A 23,189-nucleotide genomic window follows, 5' to 3' on the forward strand; every position below is an offset into this window, starting at 1 on the left:
AATCTACATCAATATTTTGAAATATATATATGGTGAATGGGCCTGGGAAAAATAAAAATCTGCTTACATAACAGTTGTCTATTTACAGTACCGATCAGCTTTCATCTTACTCCTACGGTCTAACAATGTTTCGTGCAGATTGCCTTCTGTCTTTGCTTTCTTTAGCTCTGAAACCCCACCATCATTCAGCCTGAGCTTCTTGTCTTGGAATTTCTGGAACTTTTTCCTGAAAAATTATAACCACCTTGTAGTGACTGCAATAAATTCAATAACACTTGGTATTCTAAATTAAATCTAGAAAAAAAGATTACACATAATATGTTTTCTGCAACTCCATGTAAAGATGGTGTAAACTTTATATCCAACCCTTAAAGTTATATATCTGAAAATTTTAAAAGGATCCAATTACTTATACTTACACATAATTGACTTCTACTTGTGAGAGATCCGCCTGCTCTTCATCAGGTAGCACGGACTTATTGACCTCCTTGGTCTTGTTGCTCCTGATGCTGCAGAACTCATTGGTGCCCGCTGAAGTACTCCGGGCCACAACAGCGTCATCCTCAGGATCAACGGACATGAACTTGTTTAGGGAGCTTAGGATTGCTGTTTTACCTATGGATTTTTGAGAAGTAGATAGTATGTGAATAAAAAGTTTCTGCTCCTAGTTGCCCTTCTTAATTCTAATTAAATATTGTATGTTATTCCATACTAAAGAGTCACATTCGTGTAACATAGACCACTTCAAATCCATGCTTTTGACCATTACCACATATAAAAAAACATTACTTGATGACGATGATGGACATAACATATCTAGAATAGTACATGAAAACAAGACCACTCACCCTCCTGCCACACTGGTTCCCACTGCTCCATAGCCCCCACAGCATCAGATCTCCCCACAACCGTCTCTTTTGCAACACCCAAATACTTCCCGTACCCAGACTTTAGCGCAAACTTGTTCTCCCCAGCTGGAAATGCTGTAAATATCTCTTCCGGTGAAGGACCATCTCCTTCATCATGTGGAGCTCCAAGTGTGAACAGACCATTGTCTAACGCTGATACGTAAGAGTTCTTTCCGAACTCTATAGAGATTGATCCTGTAATGTCTTCAATCTTTTCAACCTTCCACCAACCTCCATGCTTTACTGAGTCCTCATCTATGTTTGATGCTTCTGAGTTTTCCTTCTTCTTGTGTTTACGTTTCTTTGCTCTGGAAAATTATTTCAATAAGAAATCCAGTTGACATTGAAGTGGAAAACTAAGTAATTAATATGTGGCGTGTGCAAACTACTGTTTATGTATTTTATTTTAAGATATCATTACTGATAAACTGGCAGCTTGAATACTGAGACACGGAAGCTTCTAACAGCATAATATCTTATGGGTAGGTTATGTTAACAACTTACTATCCAGTGATACTTACTTGGGCTTTTCTCCTTTAAAAATAAGCTTGCCCCGCTTTACTGCTGCGTACTCATCAGCCATATCGTATTAAAAAAATACTTTGTTCAAACAAACTTGAGTAACAATAGAAATGTTTGTTTTGCGAGTTTTATTTACACGCAGGATAATGTAAAAATACAATAAAATATTACTACATAGTTATCATTCAAACAGTTGCAATTTAATCAAATCTTCTCTTTAGCAGATATCAAAACAACTTGAAATTGAGAGTTTAAGAGGTTTAAGATGAGAACGAGACCAACAAAATTGATTAATTAATGACACTATGACAGCTTTTTTGAAAATAAAACAAATTATATTCAATAGTGATGTCTGTAATTCTTCTGATGATTTGAAAATTATCGACTTGTTTGTGCAAGAGTGATCGATTAATTTACATTATTACAAACATGAGTAGTACACCGTCAGAATAAATGGTGAACTGAATGTAGGCTCCAGAGTTTAAAAACACACTAGATTTTATGACGCTATTTTAGGAGGCATTGCTATAATATAGGTTACACATTGTGATAAATTATTGCCGCCAAAAAAATTATCGATACACACAGATTCGTTTCGTTTCTCATTTCTTCATTTCCCTGCATCAGTAATATGATTTCTAAAAACCTAATTTAGCTTTATTAAACATTTTAAATTAAATTCTCATTAAAACATAATGTGGTCAATGAACAAATGAGCTTTGATACTAATTTACTGATAAAAGTAAATCCAGTCATCATTTTAAAATAGATGCCAAATCCCTTTCCGAACGAGAGCTTCAACTCATGCCACTTGCCATAGACAACGATCTTCTGCACGCCATTTTGTAATTTTGAGCATGTTGACTCTTCTCCTGTAAAATGATTTTCTTTTCGTTGTTAAAATGTAGTGATGGTGTAGTTTTATAAATATTAAAGTGAAGAAGAGAAATAAACCAAAATGGAAATGCCGGAAGTAAAATCGTTCAACGCGGAGGTATTCTTCTAGCTTACTTTTCACATCGAACAATGTTCCGTGGCATCTTACTAACAAAATTTTTCTTACAGTTATCCGCGTTGTACGACAACAAGCCGCCAATATCAAAGGCGAAGATGAGTGCAATCACCAGAGGTGCTATCAAGGCCATAAAGTTTTATAAACATGTAGTGCACAGTGTTGAAAAGTTCATACAAAAGTGCAAGCCAGAGTATAAAGTGCCTGGTCTTTACGTGATAGATTCAATAGTGAGACAGTCGCGGCATCAATTTGGACAAGATAAGGATGTGTTCGCGCCGAGGTTTGCTAAGAACATGCAGCAAACGTTTGCAAACCTCTTTAGATGTCCTCCTGAAGATAAGGTTAGTTACATAAAATTTATGTTTTAGGTTATAATCTGTCCCTCTCTTATCTATGTATTGAGTAAAATGTTTTCGGGACAATACCAGCGGTACTTCAGCGTACCACAGAGTATAACTTACGAGTTAAGGGGTACTTTCAGTATAAAGCCTTGCTTGTTATGTTTGAGTATTTTCATTGTGCATGTAATTAATGTCTGTTATTGAATGCTAATAAGTGGAAATGCTAGGAACTTTCCAATAAGCATTATTTATAAAGGTCTCACATATAACTTAAGTCTTAATTCAACAATAAATAATTTCAGCGCAACATAATCCGGGTGCTGAATTTGTGGCAAAAGAACAATGTGTTCAGCCCCCAAGTTATTCAGCCATTGTTGGATATGGCAGACCCCAACCATCCATTGCATCAGGAGATACAACAACAGCAAAACAATACTGCTAATGGTAATATTTTATTCTTTTTTAAGTTAATTTAACCAATATTTGAAAAAACAGAAGTAAGCTAACAAAAAAGTAAAAGTATCAAAAAGTATATTTTTTTGTCAAACTGAGAGCTACTTTGTACCTCATTGCTAAGATTGGTGAAAGTAAGTTTTTATTTTGAGTCACGAGTAAAATGCATTTCTTAAATAGACTCTCAACTAGCCCTTAAATTTCCTTTATTATAATGCCCTCTGCAAGAAAAAAAATTACTTCTATTTGCAGCACTACTATTTCTATGGCATTTGATATAGTACACTTTTGTCTAACAAGAAAAAAACTTCAGTTCAGTAACATTGCACATTATACATTCCGTACTTTAGAAAAATAGCAAATGTTCTTAAGATCTCCAATAATACTATTCTTACATGTATAATTCCAGGGAGCAGTCTGAACATCAGTCACAATGCATCAGACAACAAGATATCACCCGTGCCCCCACCACTCCACACTCCACAGTCTTCCACGCCCATGGGTGATCAGGTAAATATCACTCAAAGTTCATAAAAACAATATAATAAAGGGTGACACAAACAAGGTATGTTACTGCTAAATATGACCAAAATCCATCGAGTAGGTATAACTTTATGCAACATAATATTACATAGGTGGACTTAATGCCACAGGCATAGTCATCCTTAGGGAAATGCAAAGTTAATATGGTACATTATATGGTGCATTAATTACCAAGAAAGTATAGTATGATATGAGTAAAAACATACAAACAATACATTAGGGTTAGTTGTTCCATTGTATAATGTGGATAAAAACCTCTTACTAAACAATAAGAAAAATACTGTTGCTATGCAAAAAAGGTTATATACTCAACTAGGCTTTAATGTAATCTTGAAAAGAAAATATGTCATAAATTATAAATATATCAGGATTATTTTGACCTCTGTTATCTTCTGATGATATAAAAAATATTATAATAAGATTACTTTGAGTGCTGCAAATCACTATTGAGGATTTATGCATAGAGAATGCAGAAAACAGAATTAACTTTTCACCATTGGCCCTGATTGCTGAGTATAATTTCTGGTTTTCTTTGCCTGAGTAGAAAATAATATGTATGTTCATTGTAAACCTTAACCATCCATAAAGCAAGTTCCAAGTGGCGTGGCTTGCGACAGCCGATCTTTCTGATTCATAGTACTACTTGATTTACCGTCAGTTGCACAAAGCTCCATTAAAGTTAAAGCTCCATTAAAGCTCAACAAGATAAAAAGTGTTAGCAATAGATTTAATGAAGCTTTAATTTTAATGGAGCTTTGTGCAACTGATGATAAGTCCCTAAAAATAATGGAATAAGTTAAATAAGACAAAGAAAATCATATTTTACACATTGAGTCTATAATCGAATGTCTTATCAGTTCCAGGATCAGCCGTCAGGCCCTCCCGCCAAGTTCAACAGGAAGCTGCTGAACGACTTTGAGTACGAGAGCGAGGACGATGCTCCGCCCGAGCCGCCGCCCTCGCACACACACTCACACACCAGCCATACCTCACACACTGGACATAATGCACAGCAGAACCCTGCTGATGCTTTAGGAAGGTCAGTATTAACTTATTTATCTCTTGAAAGAGGTTCGGCCAAAGGATTTGTAGTCCAAAGATCTTAAAATTGGTCTCTACCTTTTACATATAACTTACGTCTACTACTGGTTATTAACATTGGTGTATTATTACCAATAATAAGACAGAAAAAAAAAAACCTGGAAAAGTGCTCTAAACATATACAAACAAACAAATACATACACAAACCCAGTTTTCAGTAAAGTTTCATCAAAATATTTTCTTCAAAATTTTTTTGTTGTTGTTTATGATTACAAATTAGTTCAATATCTTTATATTTTGTTCTGATATCTAACATCTCGTTTTTTTTTCAGTATATTAACAAATCCAGAAATCATGAGGCAACTTCATAGTTTGCAGGCGCAAATCGTCGCAATGTCAGGCGTAAGTATTACATTGCTTTCAAAAAATATCTTTATGCCAATACATTTTCAATTAGAAAAGTAAAAGTATTTTTAAACAAATATTAATGTACTGTAACGTTATATTATTCTATCCAGTTTGGGTTTATTGAAAGAAATCATTTAACTTTTAGAATCTGATGCCTATGATGCCTGATCTACAAATGCAACAAAATCAAGGCCTTCCATTTATGGTAAGAAAGATATTATGGCATACATACTCACACTAAAATTAGAGTAACTAATATTTGTTGAAGAATGACCCTTGTAAAACAACAATTGAATTGAAGTTCTGAAGTTAGCCATTCTTTTAAACCTTTGTTTCACATACATTAGCAGCAGTTGCATGGTCACTAGTAGCTAACTTAATAGTGGCATAGTTATTTGACAATATTTTTGAACCTGTAATAAAAACTAATAATACTGTGTTTTTCCAGGGATCCCAACAAGAGTCCCAGAAACAGAATGACCCCAAAGACGACATGGTGGAGTCTGATATAGAGTTTGTGGAAACCGGCCCACAAGTTATAGAAATACCTGATGCTAATGATTCTAGGTAAATATTCCATTCTACTCTATATTTCACTGTTGTGGCAGTCAGAACAAATCTGACAACTAGTCTTACCTTGTGGTATTGGGTTGCTTGGTAAATAAAACCACTTTGGTGAAGTCTGATCCTAATCCTACCTAAAAGTGATATTACAAGTCTGAACTTTTTGTGCCATTACATACAATATTTTTATCCTAATTATATCTTTCCCTAAAATGAGTATTTGTATCCACAGTCCGTCACCGAAATCTCGGAGACACCGTTCAAGGTCAAAGTCGCCGCGACGTCGACGGAGGTCATCGAGGTCAAGGTCAAGGTCGCCCAGGAGAAGGAGGGACAGAGACCGCGATAGAGATAGAGAGAGGTAAATAATGCAATTAGAGAAATAACTAACAAATAAATAAATCAAATGGTGAACAAAAAATATTGATACAGTAGTAAAAGATATTTGAATGATGATTTTTGTTACAGAGATAAAGACAGAGACAGGGATAAAGATAGAGAAAAGAATTACAAAGAGCGAGAAGCTGAAAGAGAAAAACAAAGAGAAAGAGAGAAGAAAGGTCTACCACCCATAAAGAAAGAAAACTTAAGCGGTAAGTGGTTTCATTTAAGAGCTACAACTATGAAATATTTTATTAGCTTCCTTAAGTCAGGTGAATAAAGTCCTAAGTCTTATAGCAAAATTGGTAACTGTTTCTTTTGGATATCAATGGCCTATGTCCAGCACTAATATCCAGAAAGCGCGATACTTATAGTCGCTCGTCCGCTCGCGCTATTGATTTGCATTGTGTCTAGATCTGGCGAAATCACGTGCGTTCTCGCGCGCATGTAATGAGGCGGATTTGGTCAGTTATAAGCACAGACATGCGCATACTACTGGACTCTGCAATGGCGCCGGAGAATCACGACTCGCGCGTTAAGCGTGCGAGTCGAGATTCCCGCTCATTGCAAGCGTTTTATGAGCTTGTGAGGTAACGCGCGAAAGAATCTAGAGTATTCTAGAGTCTAGATGCTTTCTAGATTCTAGACGAAATGTATGTAGCTCTTGTAACTCGAGCACGCTTGAGTGGACACACGCGTAAATCGCACTTTCTGGACAAGCTTTAAATAGTGAAATAACCCACGTAATGTATCTGCAGTGTGCAGCACGACGCTGTGGGTGGGGCACCTGTCGAAGCTGGCGACGCCGGAGGAGCTGTCGGACCTGTTCGGCGGCGTGGGCGGCGTCAGCGCCATCGACGTGGTGGCGCCGCGCGGCTGCGCCTTCGTCGTCATGGAGCGGCGCCGCGACGCCGCCAAGGCCATCGCCAAGCTCAACCGGCACAAGCTGCACAGCAAGGAGATCACGGTCAGTACCACCACACCCCACTGTGCAGCACCACGACAAGCTCAACCGACACAAGCTGCACAGCAAGGAGATCACGGTCAGTACCACCACACCCCACTGTGCAGCACCACGACAAGCTCAACCGGCACAAGCTGCACAGCAAGGAGATCACGGTCAGTACCACCACACCCACTGTGCAGCACCACGACAAGCTCAACCGGCACAAGCTGCACAGCAAGGAGATCACGGTCAGTACCACCACACCCCACTGTGCAGCACCACGACAAGCTCAACCGACACAAGCTGCACAGCAAGGAGATCACGGTCAGTACCACCACACCCCACTGTGCAGCACCACGACAAGCTCAACCGACACAAGCTGCACAGCAAGGAGATCACGGTCAGTACCACCACACCCCACTGTGCAGCACCACGACAAGCTCAACCGACACAAGCTGCACAGCAAGGAGATCACGGTCAGTACCACCACACCCCACTGTGCAGCACCACGACAAGCTCAACCGACACAAGCTGCACAGCAAGGAGATCACGGTCAGTACCACCACACCCCACTGTGCAGCACCACGACAAGCTCAACCGGCACAAGCTGCACAGCAAGGAGATCACGGTCAGTACCACCACACCCCACTGTGCAGCACCACGACAAGCTCAACCGACACAAGCTGCACTCCAAGGAGATCACTGTGAGTACCACTGTACCTAAGGCTGCTATCTGGAATTTCGCCAAACCCCCGACCATTTGGCGTAAATCGTATTTTTTCCCCCGGACGAGTCCAAAAGTTATATAATATTTAAAAAATACTACTATTTTCATATATTTTTTTTATTTCACTAAATGTGTAATTTGTAATTAAACAAAAACAAAAAAAAGTTTATTTGATACAAACACGTGAAGAAAACGTTGAACGCGTTTGTCATGAATTCGCTACGGAGCTTCGGCATGTTCTCTGTGCTTCCCCCAATCCTCTTGCATCCTATCAAAAGGGCCTTAGCTCTTACACAGCGTTCACAGTGAGTCTGCTCCGAGGCGTAAGCTCTGTAAATTGTAACGTCACTGGTAGCTTTCGTAAACTCACGCGCATGAGAATCGAGTTTGAGCGCGCTTATAACGCTATAACTTGTATGCGGAACGATTTTGGTATAGATTTTTTTGGACTGTGTTCTGGATGCAACATAGGTTACACAATACACGTATAAATATGTATTGAACTGTGCTATAATTTTTGATCGATCGACATATTATATGCCTGTTATTTACCTCTACATAGTTATACCGGCCATAAGTATTGCTGTAATTAACAATAGTTTTTTTATTCTGTCAGGTGGCATGGGCGCCGGGCAAGGGCGTGAAGGGTCGCGAGTGGAAGGACTACTGGGAGGCGGAGCTGGGCGTGGCGTACCTGCCGTGGGCCGCGCTGCAGGCGCGCTGGGCGCTGGGCGCGCTGTCGCTCGACGCGCTGGAGGACGGCGGCAGCGTCGACGAGGACACGCTGCCGCCATGGTTGCCGCCCAGGGTCAGTACCATCAGTTGCCGAACTTTTCAACTATATTGGGGTCGGCTACCAATCTAGTCGGATGTAGCTGAGTACCAGTGTGCTACAAGGAGCGAGTGCCTATCTTACCTCTTCAATCCAATTAGCGGAATGTTCGCGTGTATTGTATCGTGCGGCCGGCGTGGAGTGCGCACGGTGCTGGTTGTCATTACAGCTTGCGAGTGGGGACTGCAGGTTTGAACCCTCCTACAAAAAAAGAATTGTGTTATAAGTTTGACTTGTCTGTCTTTCAGTCTTGTGATATAACTCTTGAATAGATAAAGTGTTTTTTTTTTATTGGTTAAGCCATTTAAACACTTGAGTGAAAGTGGGGAGCAATAGTCAAAGTTTACAAATATACTCAAATAGGCCTCCAGAGAATGAATATGACTTGCTTATTACAAAATATCATATTAAATATATATAAAATGAAACCCGCTTTCCGTTGTCACAATATAACATGAAAACGGCTTGACCGATTTGGCTGAAAATTAGCGGGGAGGTAACTTAGACCCGGGAGAAGGTTTTAGGATATAGATAGTAGATTTTTTTGTCACCATCCGGCTACGGGATGCGGGTGAAACCGCGGGCGAAACCTAGTATTAAATAATGATAAAAAGTATATAGTAGAAAAAAAAAATATATTAGTGGACCCGTGAAACTATAAAGAACTCCTGCTATTTAGTGATAGCACCTAACTAATTCCCACTATCCCAACAGATACTACCAAAATCGATGATGGAGAACATGTCGATGCTGGGGCTGCCAGGCGCGGGGGCCGCGCTGCCGCTGGGCGCGCTGCCGCTGGCGGGCGCCGCGCTGCCGCCCGCCTCGCTGCCGCCCACCATGACGACCCTACCTCCTGGGGCCACCGCGGGGATTAATATTCCCAGGATGCCGCCGCCTGGGTAAGAGTTACAAACTAAATCACATCTAAACATGCTAGCCGAAAGAAACTTTCAAAACAAAATAAACTGCATGAACTCTAGAATGAGTTATGTTTGACAAACTGACTGGTTTATTCGCAACTCTGCTAAAAAGGGATTCCTTTGAGAATCTTTAAAATAAAATTATGTACATAGAAGCCTAATAAGTGAAGAAGTACACTCCTGTTACTGCTACAAGCAAGACGGTTATCTTGATAGCAGTTTTTAGAAATAGGTGCCTGACCCTTCTACTCTGGCCTTATAAATTGTTAATATTCATGATTATAAAAAAATTATGCCTAATGTAAGCATAATTTCTCTATCTTTCTTTGCCTAGCCTTATCCCATTTCAATTAAAAGCGACACTCCTCATCAATCTTTTCAGATATGTAGTTCTATTTTGGGTTTGATTTGGACTTTCTTTATTTCATTGTTAATGACGAACATAAAACGAAGCTTTGTCCACAATTCAGTAAATAACCCATTATCTCCCCAACAGTATGCAAGCAGGCATGCCGCCGGGCCTAGCGGGCAGTTTGCCGCCCGGCATTAGGCCGCCCAACATCGCCAGCATGCCAGGGTTACCCAACATGCCTGCCGGAGTGCCTGGTAAATACACATTTATTACTTTTACTTATCATTGTAGCATTAATGTATTATCAACTTTTCGTAGACAATCAAATACAATAAGGTCAAAATACGGCATATATTGTAAAAGGCAATTTTTTTACAAATTGTGTCATACATCTAAATGTCGTAAATGTCATGTCAAATAACTTTGCCCCAATTTTTGTGGTGGGAAAATCATTGCAAGATCTCTGCGTAAAGAATTGTCAGATTTTTTCTGACCGAAAACCACTATTTTTCTTGAGCCCTTTGAGTACCAAGGCCGCGGTAACTCGCGTGAATAATCCCCCAATTCGAAAAAATATTTTCATATTTACTTTGATATCTTAAAAATAATTCCTTTATAAATCACATTTCACATAAACTAATATAGCGTATGATCTTAGCGTCAGCATTTGTCTTAGGGCTACAGAACGAGGCGGGCCTCCCGCCCACCGGCCTGCTGCGCTTCCCGCCCGGACTGCCGCCGCAGTCGCTAACGCAACCTGGTCAGTTATATGCAATTTTTTATTCGTAGGGTTAATATTAACTGTGTGTAAGGAGTGAATTTTTGTTGTATAGTTTTTGTAAAATTGACCCTTTATTGAATCGATGTTAAGATGATGAAAATGAAAAACCTCAAAATTGGCAAACAAGCTCTTCAGCAACGATTGCATACGAAGCTATTTTATATTTTAATTGATGCTCTGCATTCAATTTAGTTCTTTAATTAAAACATAATTAAATGTGGCTCCACAAAACCATCTTGTTCCCATAATATTGGCAAATATTATACTGTGTATTGTAATGTTATGTTTTCCCCTAAGGTATGGTGGGTGGTTTCCTGAGCGGTCTACTAGGTGTCGGCGTTGGTGTAGGCGGGCTGGTAGGAGGCGTTCCCTTATTACAACATACTTTGCCGCCACAAGCCACGCCACCTGCTGCTGTGAGTATACACTATCTTATCTATTGTCTCTTGTATCTTGTCTTTGCCATATGTATGTCCGTCTGATATGCGCTAAGCTCTAAAATTATTTAACACATTTGAATGTTCGTAAATTGTCGCAGTGTCATCTGTCCGCACGTGTTAGCTTATGGATTTAACAGTAACAACTCTGTTGCCTCTAGTATTGATAGTTTAATTTATCATCTAACTGGTAAATCCAGGATATATGTTGATAAAAGTTCAAAAACTGGACTGTCACATCGTATGAAGCAATATTTAGCTTCGAAATAAATTACTTTTAGCAAACTTTCATGATGAAATTTTTCGGATCCTAATCACTTAAAATACCAGTGACTAACAAATTCAATACTTTCATACAGAGAACGGGTGAAACCCATCATAGTGACGATGCAATGGATCTCGACACGGAAGACAATCACGGTGATGAACCGAGCACCGAGACCAATGATACTACCGCACCACCACCGGCGTTATTGCCTGATCAGGTTAGTATTTAAAATATAAGTTACTTAGGTGTTGTTTTCACCAAACTTGTTGATCTGGAACATTGCGCGAGTCGCTACGAAGCTTGGGTAGCCAAAGACTGCTGATAGCCAGATGGATATGAGTCACTATCTAATTGGATTTAAGCCTTGGTAAAACTGATTGCTAGACATTTTGCCCTTCTGACTGACTACACATAATCTGCAAAAGAAATAAAAAAAATATGGTAAAGAAAAATATATTATCAATAGCCTATATTGACTGACTACATCTGATACAAAACCATATCTCTAACACCAGTATTATCTTCCACAGATCCAAGCGCTACTATCAATTCCTCCCCCCAACTTCAACTCTTCGGAACCACCTCCCGGCTTCAACATCTCAGAACCGCCACCTTTCAACGCGTCACAACCACCTCCCGATGAGAAACATGACGACGACAGGAAAGACAGGGATAGAGACCGCCGGGGAGGCGACAGGGATAGGGATCGAAGAGGGGAGAGGGATAGGGAGAGGAGAGAGAGGGGTGAGAGAGGCGATAGAAGAGAGAGGGACCGTGGGAGAGATAGAGATCGGTGAGTTTTGGTTTTAGCTTTTGAAGTTTTGTGTGTGTTGATTTTAAGTGTGTCATTGTAAAATTATGTTAGTTTACTTTATCAGTGTTATATACGGTATATACCATATCATGTACCTTATACTATATATCGTATAATATACTTTGTGCAAAGAATTTGTAAACTCTGATATCATCGCTAGAAATACTTATCAAAGTAGGAAGAAAATTAAAAATTCCCTTCAAAACGACCCGAACTTAGACATTGACTTTTCATGCATGATCTACAAATTGTATGTACATTTTAACTATGCTAAAGTCAGTAACAACTTCAGACAAGTACACTTACTCGACGAAAAGTGATAGAATTAATTATTAACATTTGTAATTCCCTTGAACAGTGACGGAAGAGAAGACCGCAGAGATCGCGACAGAGATAGAGGACGCGACAGGAGGGACAGAGACCGCGATAGAGACAGAGGAGGTGATAGAGAGCGATTCTCTTCTAGAGATAATAACAGGTCAGTTCTGCCTTGTATGGTTTATATGCCGTTAAATGAGATTTATGAACAAACATAACAAAGTTGGATCATGTATGTAAGTATCTCTTCAGCTAAACAAGAAAAAAAAGTAATTTGATTTTAGCTAAATAATTTTGCACATGCGACTGCTGCACTCTACAAGTTCTACACATAATTTAAATAAGTAGCTTGTCAAGATGTCAAATGTGTTGTATGGTATACACAGATTTTTACAAATTAAATGATCTAATGTCAAACAAAACATAATTAGTTTCAGAATAATTTCTATAATTGATTCAGTAGTGTCCCACAATTATCTGATCCAATCAAATACTAAAATCACCATTCAACCCACAGAGAACAAACAAGCAACAGCCGCGAAAAATCCCCCCGCCCGCCGCCAGGCCCAGAAAACCCAGAAAAGAGTTTACAAGAACGACTCTGGGAAATGGCCAACGGCAAACCTGCGAGAGAGGACAAGAGGGATGAGTTCCCCGAACAGAGGGACAGGGAGGACTCGAGGGACGAACAGAGGAACGATAGGCCTCCGCTCATAGACAGAGTGCCGGCCCGACATGATGGGCCGCCCGCTAATATGGATAATGGTAAGTTTTTATTGTGTAAGGTTCTCTAAAACTTCTTTATGCTGCTTGTAGACCAAACCAAGTGTATTCGAGTGACAAAATTCGCGGTTAAGAAAGACAGATATAGTGAAATACTTGTAATTGAAATTGCATCAAACATTTTGTAGTCCTATAGTATATGGATCATAAGCTTATAGATGTTGTATCTCACGAAATCGGGTGAGTCATACTGTTGTGGTTGTCAAACAATACGTAGCCATGAAATTGTCAACAATTGGTCGAATCGGTGATTCGACAGTTGTTTATGATTTTGCTATCGTAATAGTTATGTAAATAGTGCTACCTACCGTAAATGTGTAAATGTATTATGCTGAAGTTCAGGGGTCCTCAGTGTTGTGATCGAGCCACCGAACACATGCGACTCGTGAGATAAAACATTTATATACTAGTAGAACTAGCCAGAAATTACCTACCTAACGTAAGTTGGTCTCATAGCGGAGGGCGCGGGCGGGCCGGGCTGGGCGGCGCCGCGCCTGCCGCCGCCGCACATGCAGCCGCACTTCCGCGCCGGTACGTCACATATGTAGCACTAGATTTACATAGTAATAGGCATGACGACACAGTTCAAAATTGATTCTGAGTCTAAAAATATTGGACACGTACAAAACTGAAAAAAATGCGGGTGTACGAGACACGAGGAACGGTACTAGCCCTCATATATGCCTTTGAAATCCGACCATTTTTGTACAACCTAAAAAAAACCTCAAAGAATCTGAACGTTTTGTTAGTTTACTTGTAACTGGTTGTTTTGGTTACGCCCGCCGTAAATATTGGACCTAGTAAAAGGTTCCTGACTATGTCATCTCCATTCATCTTTCTAAGGGATATTCCGTCAAAGTTCGGAAGGAAATAATGTATTATCACCACCATTTTTATTTTGTATAAAAATCGTTTTTATTACTATGTGGGAAAAAGAAAAATATACGTGTCCAATGTTTTAGAATCTAATCTCTATTATTCTTCATACTTAGGTATTTGTTAATCCACTACCAGGATGAAATCTCTTCTTAGCATTGTTTTTCTGTGGTATTTACTATCTAACCTCATTTTTTAAGCCTGGGATTTTTTGTTTTAATAATAATTACTATCGTATTGTAATTCAGTTCTGTTAATTATGGCGAAAATGTATCGAAATATTATTTATTTCGTTTTAATTATTTCTGGCATTAATAATGTTAACGAAGTATGTATCACTGTGCTTACTTCCAACTGGTTTTAATTGGATAGCTGCATGTCGATAAAACTGGAAATGAATATATTCAAAAAAAATACTAACATCTATTTTTCTTTAATCGATTTTTACTAACACATAATAGTTTTTTTTTTATCTGGGGTCCCTCATTTTTCTCCATAGATTATTCTTTTCACATCTTTCATGATCTCTGTTTACTATTTCTGTTAAATTGGTGGTAGAAATACATTTTACTAGTCACAACATTCTCACATAAAATTTAAGAGCACTTTATGTAGTTAGTTTCAAAGTATTGTCTATAAAAGACTATTTCCATTTGCAGAATTGAGAATGAGAGGACCGCCTAGACCCCCGATGTCAGGTATGGCTGGACAAGGTCACCCTAACGTAAACTAGCCCAGCGTAAGTGACTTTACGCTAAAATCTTCCTTTTATCACTTTCAGGGCCCTGGATGGATGGCCCCGGACCAGGACCGGGCCCCTTCGGCCCCCGCTTTAATGGCATGGGCCCGCCCTTCAACCGGCCGCCATTCGACGGCCCACGACCACCCTTCGACGGCGGCCCGCCCATGTTCGAAGGTGGACCAAGATTTGAGCGACCGCCGTTTGGTCGCATGCCATTTGACGCCATGAACCGCCCGCCCTTCGACGGTCCCCGCCCACCTTTTGATGGTCCCCGCCCACCATTTGATGGACCACGACCTCCCTTCGACGGGCCCAGACCCTTCGATGGTCCACCATTTGACGGCGATAGACCCCCCTTCGATGGTCCCCCGCGCTTCGACGGACCTCCTGAGTTCTTCGACCGTCCCCGACGATTCGATGACCGCGAACAGTTCGGAGACCGAGGCTGGAACGGTGACCGCGACCGAGACCGAGACTGGGGAGACCGCCGACCCGACTGGGACGACCGACGCCGGGATAGGAGGCAACCTAGAGATCACGAAGACAATCGGTTCAACAGACAGGATCGAAATGATAGGAGGAGGACCTTCGATGATAACCAGCAGAATAGAGGCAATGACCACAGACGAGGTGATGATAACCAACAAAATAGAGTTAACGATGCTCGCCGCGGTGACGACAACACACAGAACAGAAACAACGACTCGCGTAAGCCTGATGACAGATCCGCTGAACGCGAAGAATCAAGCAAAGCGAAGCCTAAAGACGACAGATCGGACAGAAGTGAAAGAAATTCAAGGCGGGAGAGAGATCGAAAATCTAGATGGGGAGCCGCTGAAGAGGCAGAGACCGCCGGCAATGGTGATGATGACAAGCCTAAGGAAGCCAGCCCACCTGCGGCCGTGGCTCTGGAAACAAACGAGGCTGGACAAGAAGAACAAACTGAGCCCACAGAGGCAAGTGAGAGCATTCCCTCCGAGGAAGCTCAGCCCATGAGCCAGGAGTCTCCTCGCGACACCACGCCCAGCACGGAACCTTCCGCAGCTCCCGAACAGTCTGAGGAGACAAGTAGTCAAGAGAACGATAAACCAGAATACTCGCCTCCTGAACCGTCTTCTAATTCCTCTCCCCCTCGGACGGCAGTGTCAGATGAACCCTCTAACGATCTATACGACGCGGATGAATCCGTCGACACCAGTTTCTCAGCCCCCGCCCCAGTACAAACTGAGTCGAGCGAGTCACCTCCCTCGCCTGTCGTTGAAAAAGAACCCATGGAAGTAGAAAGTGAGGATTCCAAGACTGTCGACATGTTCAGCCCAGAGAGAAAACAGAAAGAAAGTAGCCCCGACAGAGAACAAGAGAGCTCTCAGGAGAACGAAGCCGGAGAGTCGCAGAGCAGCGCAGAGAGCAAGGAAGGTGCCGCTTGACAGCGGCGCAAGTGGAAAGTTGGGTATTTCCAGTGGAAATGATTCGGGTGACGCTCGGCGCCGCGCTGTGCCGCCCGCCGCCGCCACCGCCGAACCGTTATAACGCCAAAGATATTTTTTATACACGAAACAAAAAAGTTGAAATATACGAGTGCCTTATTGGTTACCCAAGTGTTTTGTTTTGCTCGCATCCGGCACGGCATCCGGCACGGCTCGGCTCGCGTGAAGAGGAACGCGCCTGGGCACTCAAGTCGAGTGACCCGGGCCAGGTACGGTTGCTAATGATACTTCGTACGCAAGTCCAGAACAATTGCACACCATTCACACTTTGCAACATGTCCGCGACTACATTCATTCATTCAATCTTATTGTCCTTTGAGCATATTCACATTTGCAATGGTTGTTTGTGTACTCCGGTATTAAACGATGCTACATGTTGCAACGGTAAACTTGTCTAAATATTGAAAAACATGCACAATTGTACTCGGCGGGCGTCCTTATTTTATTATTGCATAATGTCGGAATGGAATCAATGTAATACAGTACATCACTTTATATATTTATGAAATGAGATGTTTTAATTAAATAATATTTATATGATGCAAATGATTGCCATTTCGACATATTATATCGCTAGCAATGTGTGCAAAATACCTTGGCGGCGGCCGCGTCACCCGAATCAGCCACGGATATACATCGAAGAGTTTCGACGACCGACAAGAACGGAAGATCACTCCATGTATCTATATTGTCTTCACGGAATCGTGTTTTAGCTATTGTGTTACGTCCACGTTACGACGATTTTATTAAGTTCTTTATTATTTTTTACTTGACTAATTTCGATTACTCGAATTGTATGTGTAAACTTTACTTTGGGCAATACTCGTTGCAGTAATATTAATCAAAATTACCACCAAAACTTGTTAGTACTGTTTCGCACTTTCTAAAACTATAAATGATTTTAAAATTTGACTCTTTGTCTTAGATAACTTGGTGGTGGTAGGGAAAGGATTTTAAAGTAACTATTTAAATCTATTTTATAGAATATCGACATAAACATGTTTTATAAATTTATATAGGCACTATATCTGTAGTTAAATTGTTTATGGATTTAGGTTTATAGTAGGCTGGCAATAAGTATACTTTACTTTTGAAGGACATAAGCGTAAAAGTGCGCTATGTGTAACGCTTCATAGTATCGATGTTTATATGTAACATATTTTTATAAAATTATAATGTGAGTCTTATTATATCATTGAGATTTACCTACTCCATTACTTTGAACTTTTCAATATTAGGTATTTAGCTGTGTAGATAAACATTATAATTTCAATGCATGCTTCAATGTTTGTCATATTTGCTTGAATAAAAATTTATAAAACTCATTGGAGCTATGTTTGATTAGATTCCGGAAAATGTAGAATATTCTAGTGCAGCCTGTCTTCGAGGGTCCTCAGTCGACGTGCGGGGTTCCTTTTGCACACATTGACTAGTTTGTGCGTTGTTTTTGTCACGTTACAGCTACAGCTCACGAGACCCCGAGAAATAGAATTCACCAAGACAGAAGCTGCTGCTACTCAACATGCCTACTTTAAAATTTTGAACTAAAATTATTATTTTCTTGTTTCACTACCTCCTTAGAATACCCCAATTTTGATAACTACATTAGTTAGGTTCAATTTATTTTCATAATTGATGAAATAATATTATGTTTATTACCTAGCCTACAGGGCCCCGATTCTCCTATTTTTACTTAAGCGCCATTCGATTGACGTTCGACTCGATTCGACTGAGATCCGATCCCGACTCGATTACGATTGAAGCGTATGTGGCATTCCGCTATTTTTTCTTTGAAATAAACGTTTTTATCCTTTTCTATCATTCAATAATGAATCATTTTGTCTGCAAATGATTTACGATTGCAAAATGATTGTACAGCAGACTACCGTATAGACCAAAATCATCAAAATAGCAGACCAATCGCACACGAATCAAATGTCAATCGAATACGATTGATCTTTTATTAGTAGCAGAATGCCCGATATGGTTAAAACTGCTATTACGATCATATTGCGATTCGATTTCTATTCGATTTTGACATTATTAACTTAGGAGAATCGGGGCCCAGTTAGCAGGCCTAAACAACAGCCTAGCAATGATATGGACAAACACCTGATGTATCATTCATCAGGCTCCAAAAATGAATCTTCACACAAGATTGAACAATAAGGAATCCAAAAAAATAATACAAACCATCTAGTTTCATTAATTAATATTGACCATTATACCTAGACTAACACTAGATGGCGCTGATGATGGGAGGTTATTCCCGCTCGGTAACACCCTTTCGTCAACACTTGACGATCGGGAAAAAAAAGTTTCGTTCGTTCAGTGTCCATGAATGGTGGTTTTTATTTTTAAAATATGGAAATAAAATGTCATGGATTTTTAAAATGTTTTAATGGATTATGTTAAATCTTTTAAAACACAATTAACTAGAAAATAAAAGAGGCCTTATCATGTGCATAATAACGATTTTACACTAAAATACCTAATAAGTAGCGTTCGTCAACACTGAAAGAACGAAACTTTTTTTCCCGATCGTCAACAGTGTTGTTGAAAGGGTGTTACCGAGCGGGAATAACCCCTCATTTTCAAGAGATAGATAGATCCGGGATAGTATTTCCTTTGCGACACTGGTGAAAACGCTGAGAACTAATAATATTATGTTCTTATTTTTTTATGAAAACCTACTGGATTTGAAGAAACTTGGCAGCGAAAAAGTATAGCCTAGCTTATATTTATGTCAGAATAATTTAGGTAATAAACTAGAAGTAGGTAGAAGTCGTGGTGGCCTAGTGGGCAAAGAACCAACCCCTCGAGTATGAGGGCGCGGGTTCGATTCCAGGTCAGGCAAGTACCAATGCAACTTTTCTAAGTTTGTATGTACTTTCTAAGTATATCTTAGACACCAATGACTGTGTTTCGGATGGCACGTTAAACTGTAGGTCCCGGCTGTCATTGAACATCCTTGGCAGTCGTTACGGGTAGTCAGAAGCCAGTAAGTCTGACACCAGTCTACCTAAGGGGTATCGGGTTGCCCAGGTAACTGGGTTGAGGAGGTCAGATAGGCAGTCGCTTCTTGTAAAGCACTGGTACTCAGCTGAATCCGGTTAGACTGGAAGCCGACCCCAACATAGTTTGGGAAAAAGGCTCGGGGGATGATGAATTTAGGTAATAAACTACTTTATAAACGCGGAAAGTAGTTCCATCCATCGGGGTGCCTGGAGCCTTGCGGGTACAAGCTAGTAGGAAGGAATGCCATAATGGCATATACTTTAGAAATAAACACTGGCAAGTATGTATCTGAATAGATGATGATATACTGTTGAGCAAGATGCCACGATCAGGAAATATTATATTTAGTTTTAAAATGGGAGGAACAAGTATCCTACATGTTTAATCCAAACAAATTCTGCGTAAAATAAAACGTTTACCAAAATGACAACAACGTTCCATCTCCTTAATTCTATGATAACATTAACATACATACTTTTTTTATTGCATTTCTGTTTTAACACTATTGTCAGAAAGAGAGCAAAACACATAATGCCATGGAGACGTAAAAATGTTTAGTGGCACTGGAACGAAACATTGACGTTTTGTTTGTGTGAATCAGAAATTCTTTTGTCAATCGGTTTAAAATTTCTCTAAAAATATGGCAGATATTCAAGTAGTTACCCAGGATTTTGTTAATGTGCACATCACGAAGTCTGATAGCGAAGATGCTGCGCCCGTCGAGAGAAGATTCAAGAAAGGAATTACTGTTATGGACTTTAAGGTTACAATGATTCACAGACTTTTTTGTTTTGCTTCATAAAAACCTATATTTCTATAAAAACTCATGCTGAAGTCTTCAGAACTATGCAACGTAGTGTAATTTAGCAGCCTTGAGTAATTTGCCTTCTATAAAACACAGGCTGTACCCAGTGCCTATAGGTGGTAGAGTAGAATTCAGAATCTCTGATTCATAGTTTCCTTTCCATCCTTATATTTTGATTGCAGTAAAGTAAACGATGTATAGAGTTCTATTTAACTTCCAAAAGTACTTCAATGTCACTACAATTGCTAACAGATTGGTTGCTAAATGTTTAAAATCTTCTACTTATAAGTTTTTTTATAACATAATTAACAGACTAAACTGGAGCTCGTAACTGGCGGCTCGGCAGCCACCATGAAGCTGAAGGTCTATGACAAGAAGAACAGCTTTGTGTGTGACATAGACAATGATGATGCACTGCTCGGCTCGTACCCTATTGATGACGGCATGAGGATACATGTCATTGATAAGTTCGCTTTAGTTCATGATTTTGGGTCTTCAGACAGTGCAGAGAGGTAAATATTGTACAGTTTGAAAACTACCTTATTTTTTGAGTTGAGAATTGAGGCTGTGATAGCACCCTAGACATCTATTACATATTTTTTAGTTGTAGGTAAAATTGTAGTAACAGATTACAGGTCATAAGTATGCTCTGTCATTCTTCCATATTTCTGTCACTATGCAGAAAAGCTGGCAATTCACTTTAGGCTACAAAAATAGAAAGCCAGAACAATACCTAACAATTCTTATTTTTAATTAATATCATGAACATATTATAGGTTCCGTTTATCAGAAGAAGAGTATGAGAAGAAGGGTGACACTCTCCGCTCGTTCCTGCAGCGTAACCGCCTCGGCAAGTACAATGAGGAGGAGATGAACAAGCTCAAGGAACAACAGCAGAAAGAGCTTGAGGATGAGGCTAAGTAATTGAGAAAATTTATTTGTACTTTTCCATAGGCTAACGGTAAAAAAATTAATCTCAGTTTTATGCATACAGAACATTCAGATGTATCTCTCCCTCAGTAACATTTTGAATAAGATTTTTGAAATTAGTCTCTTCCGTTAACCACTCAAGTGTGAAATGTCTATTGTGTTTTCTGATTACCGTCTATTTGTGTAGCCTGCTATTTCAAACCAAAGTGGCTCCCCCGCCTAAGAATATAAATTAGGTCCAATTTGATGTTTGAACTGTCTTCCATATTGCAATCATTTTCGAAATACTTTAGAATGAAAGTTGCCCACCATCATGCTATATGATAATAATTATTTCCCTCAAGCACTAACAAATTAACGTTTCCCCACAGAATCGCAGAGGCCGTGCTAGTAGGTGCTAGATGTGAAGTCCGAGTGCCGCAGCAGCCCGTGCGCCGCGCCACCGTGCGGTACAACGGACCGCTCGACGGCGCCAAGGGACTGTGGATCGGCGTGCAGTATGATGAACCGCGCGGAAAGAATGATGGCTCGTGAGTATATTGTGCTATTTAACATAGATACCTATGAACCACTGCAAATCTTGTCACCTTTTATATTTTTGTAAAACATTATTTTGTCTTACAAAGAAACTATAATACACCGAAATTCACACCATAATCGGCAGTCAATGAACACTGTTTTCAACATGCTTCGAAATTCATATGACGAGATTTCTGGATTTTTTTCTTCCTCTATTTCACTGGTGTTTATTACTTTTATCTATAAATGTAAAATTCTCTTCTCATTATGAGGAATGTCTGATTATTATGAAAGCAACTGTTATTTATTATTGAATCTATCAAATCATTTTAGACTGCTACAATTATTATAGTTTCAATTTTCTTCCACAGTGTGAACGGCAAGCGCTATTTCACGTGTCCCCCAAAATACGGGGGATTTGTGAAACCTGTATACGTGACAGTTGGGGACTTCCCGGAAGAGGAATTTGATTTAGATGATGAAATATGATCGCTCAACATTCACTGTCAATTGCATACATAGGCCGCGGTAAAACAGGAGGTATAACATTGTGTTTGTATGCAGTATTTTATTTGAATAACACCGTAAGCTATGAATATTGACCTTTTATACGAAGGTGGCCCCTAGAACTACAATAATATTGTGCAATTTAAATATCTATCAATTTAATTGATCGTCTAAGGAGCGCCTTAAACTCATGAGATTGTAGATTGAACTATGTGGTTTGGTTCTTCAATCTACAAAGTATGTTATTTCATAGTCTGCGGTTTTCATATTATGTTGAAATGGCCATACAAGACTTGCTACAAACACAATGATGTATGTAACCTCCTTATTATATTTTTGTATTGAGCACTATTAAGCTTGCTGGCGGGCTAATATACACATAGGCTTTAATATTATGATTTAAAAAATCTAATAAATAATGCTTTATTTACGATTATGTATGGAGCGAGATTGTTTATTTCAAATAGCAGAGCATGTTATTCGAGTTCTTATAGCAATATAAAAAAATAATGTTGATTTGGTAACTAACTTGTACTAAAGAGGGTAAAAAAATAAAAATTTGTTACAATTGTGAAAGCGATCTCAAGTGTATGTCTCGTTTAGCTTTTGATACGTTTTTTGATGAATTTCTCTGTAATAATAATTATGATAATGTATGATAGAGGTGTTCCTAGCATTGGCTACAACAAATGTTTGTTGTAAATATAACACTTACTGCCATTTTAAGGTATAATAAAGCCATAAGCCATGTCTAGGAATACTTGCTATATTCTTATTCTTCTCGTTTCATATAAAGGCCCAAGTTCACAGATATAATAAACGCCAATTTTCTTACAACAACTGTAATTTTCAAAGCAAACGGATGTTTTAAGAAAAACTAAAGTTTATATGTCCGTGAACTTGAGCCTAAGGCATTCTAAACAGTTCCATATTCTAATGCAAAAAAGG

At 39.5% G+C, this 23,189-nt stretch overlaps 3 protein-coding genes across 9 annotated transcripts; 2 read left to right on the forward strand and 1 right to left on the reverse strand.

Moving 5' to 3' along the window:
• Positions 1-63: 63 nt before the first annotated feature.
• LOC110376066 (protein FRG1 homolog) lies at positions 64-1,881 on the reverse strand. Its single transcript, XM_021334408.3, has 4 exons — positions 1,430-1,881; positions 849-1,216; positions 420-615; positions 64-226 (listed from the first exon to the last, which is right to left on the reverse strand). The coding sequence occupies exons 1-4, from the start codon at positions 1,489-1,491 to the stop codon at positions 79-81; spliced, it is 774 nt and encodes a 257-aa protein (XP_021190083.3). The 5' UTR covers positions 1,492-1,881; the 3' UTR covers positions 64-78.
• Positions 1,882-2,236: 355 nt separating this feature from the next.
• On the forward strand, positions 2,237-17,787 carry LOC110376061 (SR-related and CTD-associated factor 4). 7 transcript variants are annotated; one of them, XM_064035527.1, is made up of 24 exons: positions 2,237-2,424; positions 2,496-2,786; positions 3,089-3,230; positions 3,649-3,749; positions 4,640-4,821; positions 5,156-5,225; positions 5,377-5,436; positions 5,680-5,798; positions 6,028-6,156; positions 6,264-6,388; positions 6,935-7,103; positions 7,787-7,826; positions 8,466-8,657; positions 9,396-9,583; positions 10,101-10,210; positions 10,615-10,716; positions 11,035-11,153; positions 11,534-11,659; positions 11,973-12,235; positions 12,615-12,734; positions 13,092-13,339; positions 13,814-13,888; positions 14,893-14,931; positions 15,015-17,787. In XM_064035527.1, the coding sequence occupies exons 1-24, from the start codon at positions 2,389-2,391 to the stop codon at positions 16,400-16,402; spliced, it is 4,434 nt and encodes a 1,477-aa protein (XP_063891597.1). In that variant the 5' UTR covers positions 2,237-2,388; the 3' UTR covers positions 16,403-17,787. The 7 variants fall into 7 exon arrangements, with proteins under 7 accessions (XP_063891597.1, XP_063891600.1, XP_063891596.1 ...); XM_064035526.1 differs by lacking the exon at positions 7,787-7,826 and having other exon boundaries at positions 2,238-2,424; positions 6,935-7,143; XM_064035528.1 differs by lacking the exon at positions 7,787-7,826 and having other exon boundaries at positions 2,238-2,424; positions 6,935-7,143; positions 10,633-10,716.
• A 2,252-nt stretch (positions 17,788-20,039) lies between these two features.
• LOC110376092 (tubulin-folding cofactor B) lies at positions 20,040-22,368 on the forward strand. Its single transcript, XM_021334446.3, has 5 exons — positions 20,040-20,243; positions 20,598-20,797; positions 21,062-21,205; positions 21,587-21,745; positions 22,106-22,368. Exons 1-5 carry the CDS (start codon positions 20,121-20,123, stop codon positions 22,221-22,223), a joined length of 744 nt encoding a protein of 247 aa, XP_021190121.3. The 5' UTR covers positions 20,040-20,120; the 3' UTR covers positions 22,224-22,368.
• The last annotated feature ends 821 nt before the right edge of the window (positions 22,369-23,189 follow it).

The sequence above is a fragment of the Helicoverpa armigera genome, chromosome 7 (genome assembly GCF_030705265.1).
Source record: "Helicoverpa armigera isolate CAAS_96S chromosome 7, ASM3070526v1, whole genome shotgun sequence".
Classification (NCBI taxonomy): domain Eukaryota; kingdom Metazoa; phylum Arthropoda; class Insecta; order Lepidoptera; family Noctuidae; genus Helicoverpa; species Helicoverpa armigera.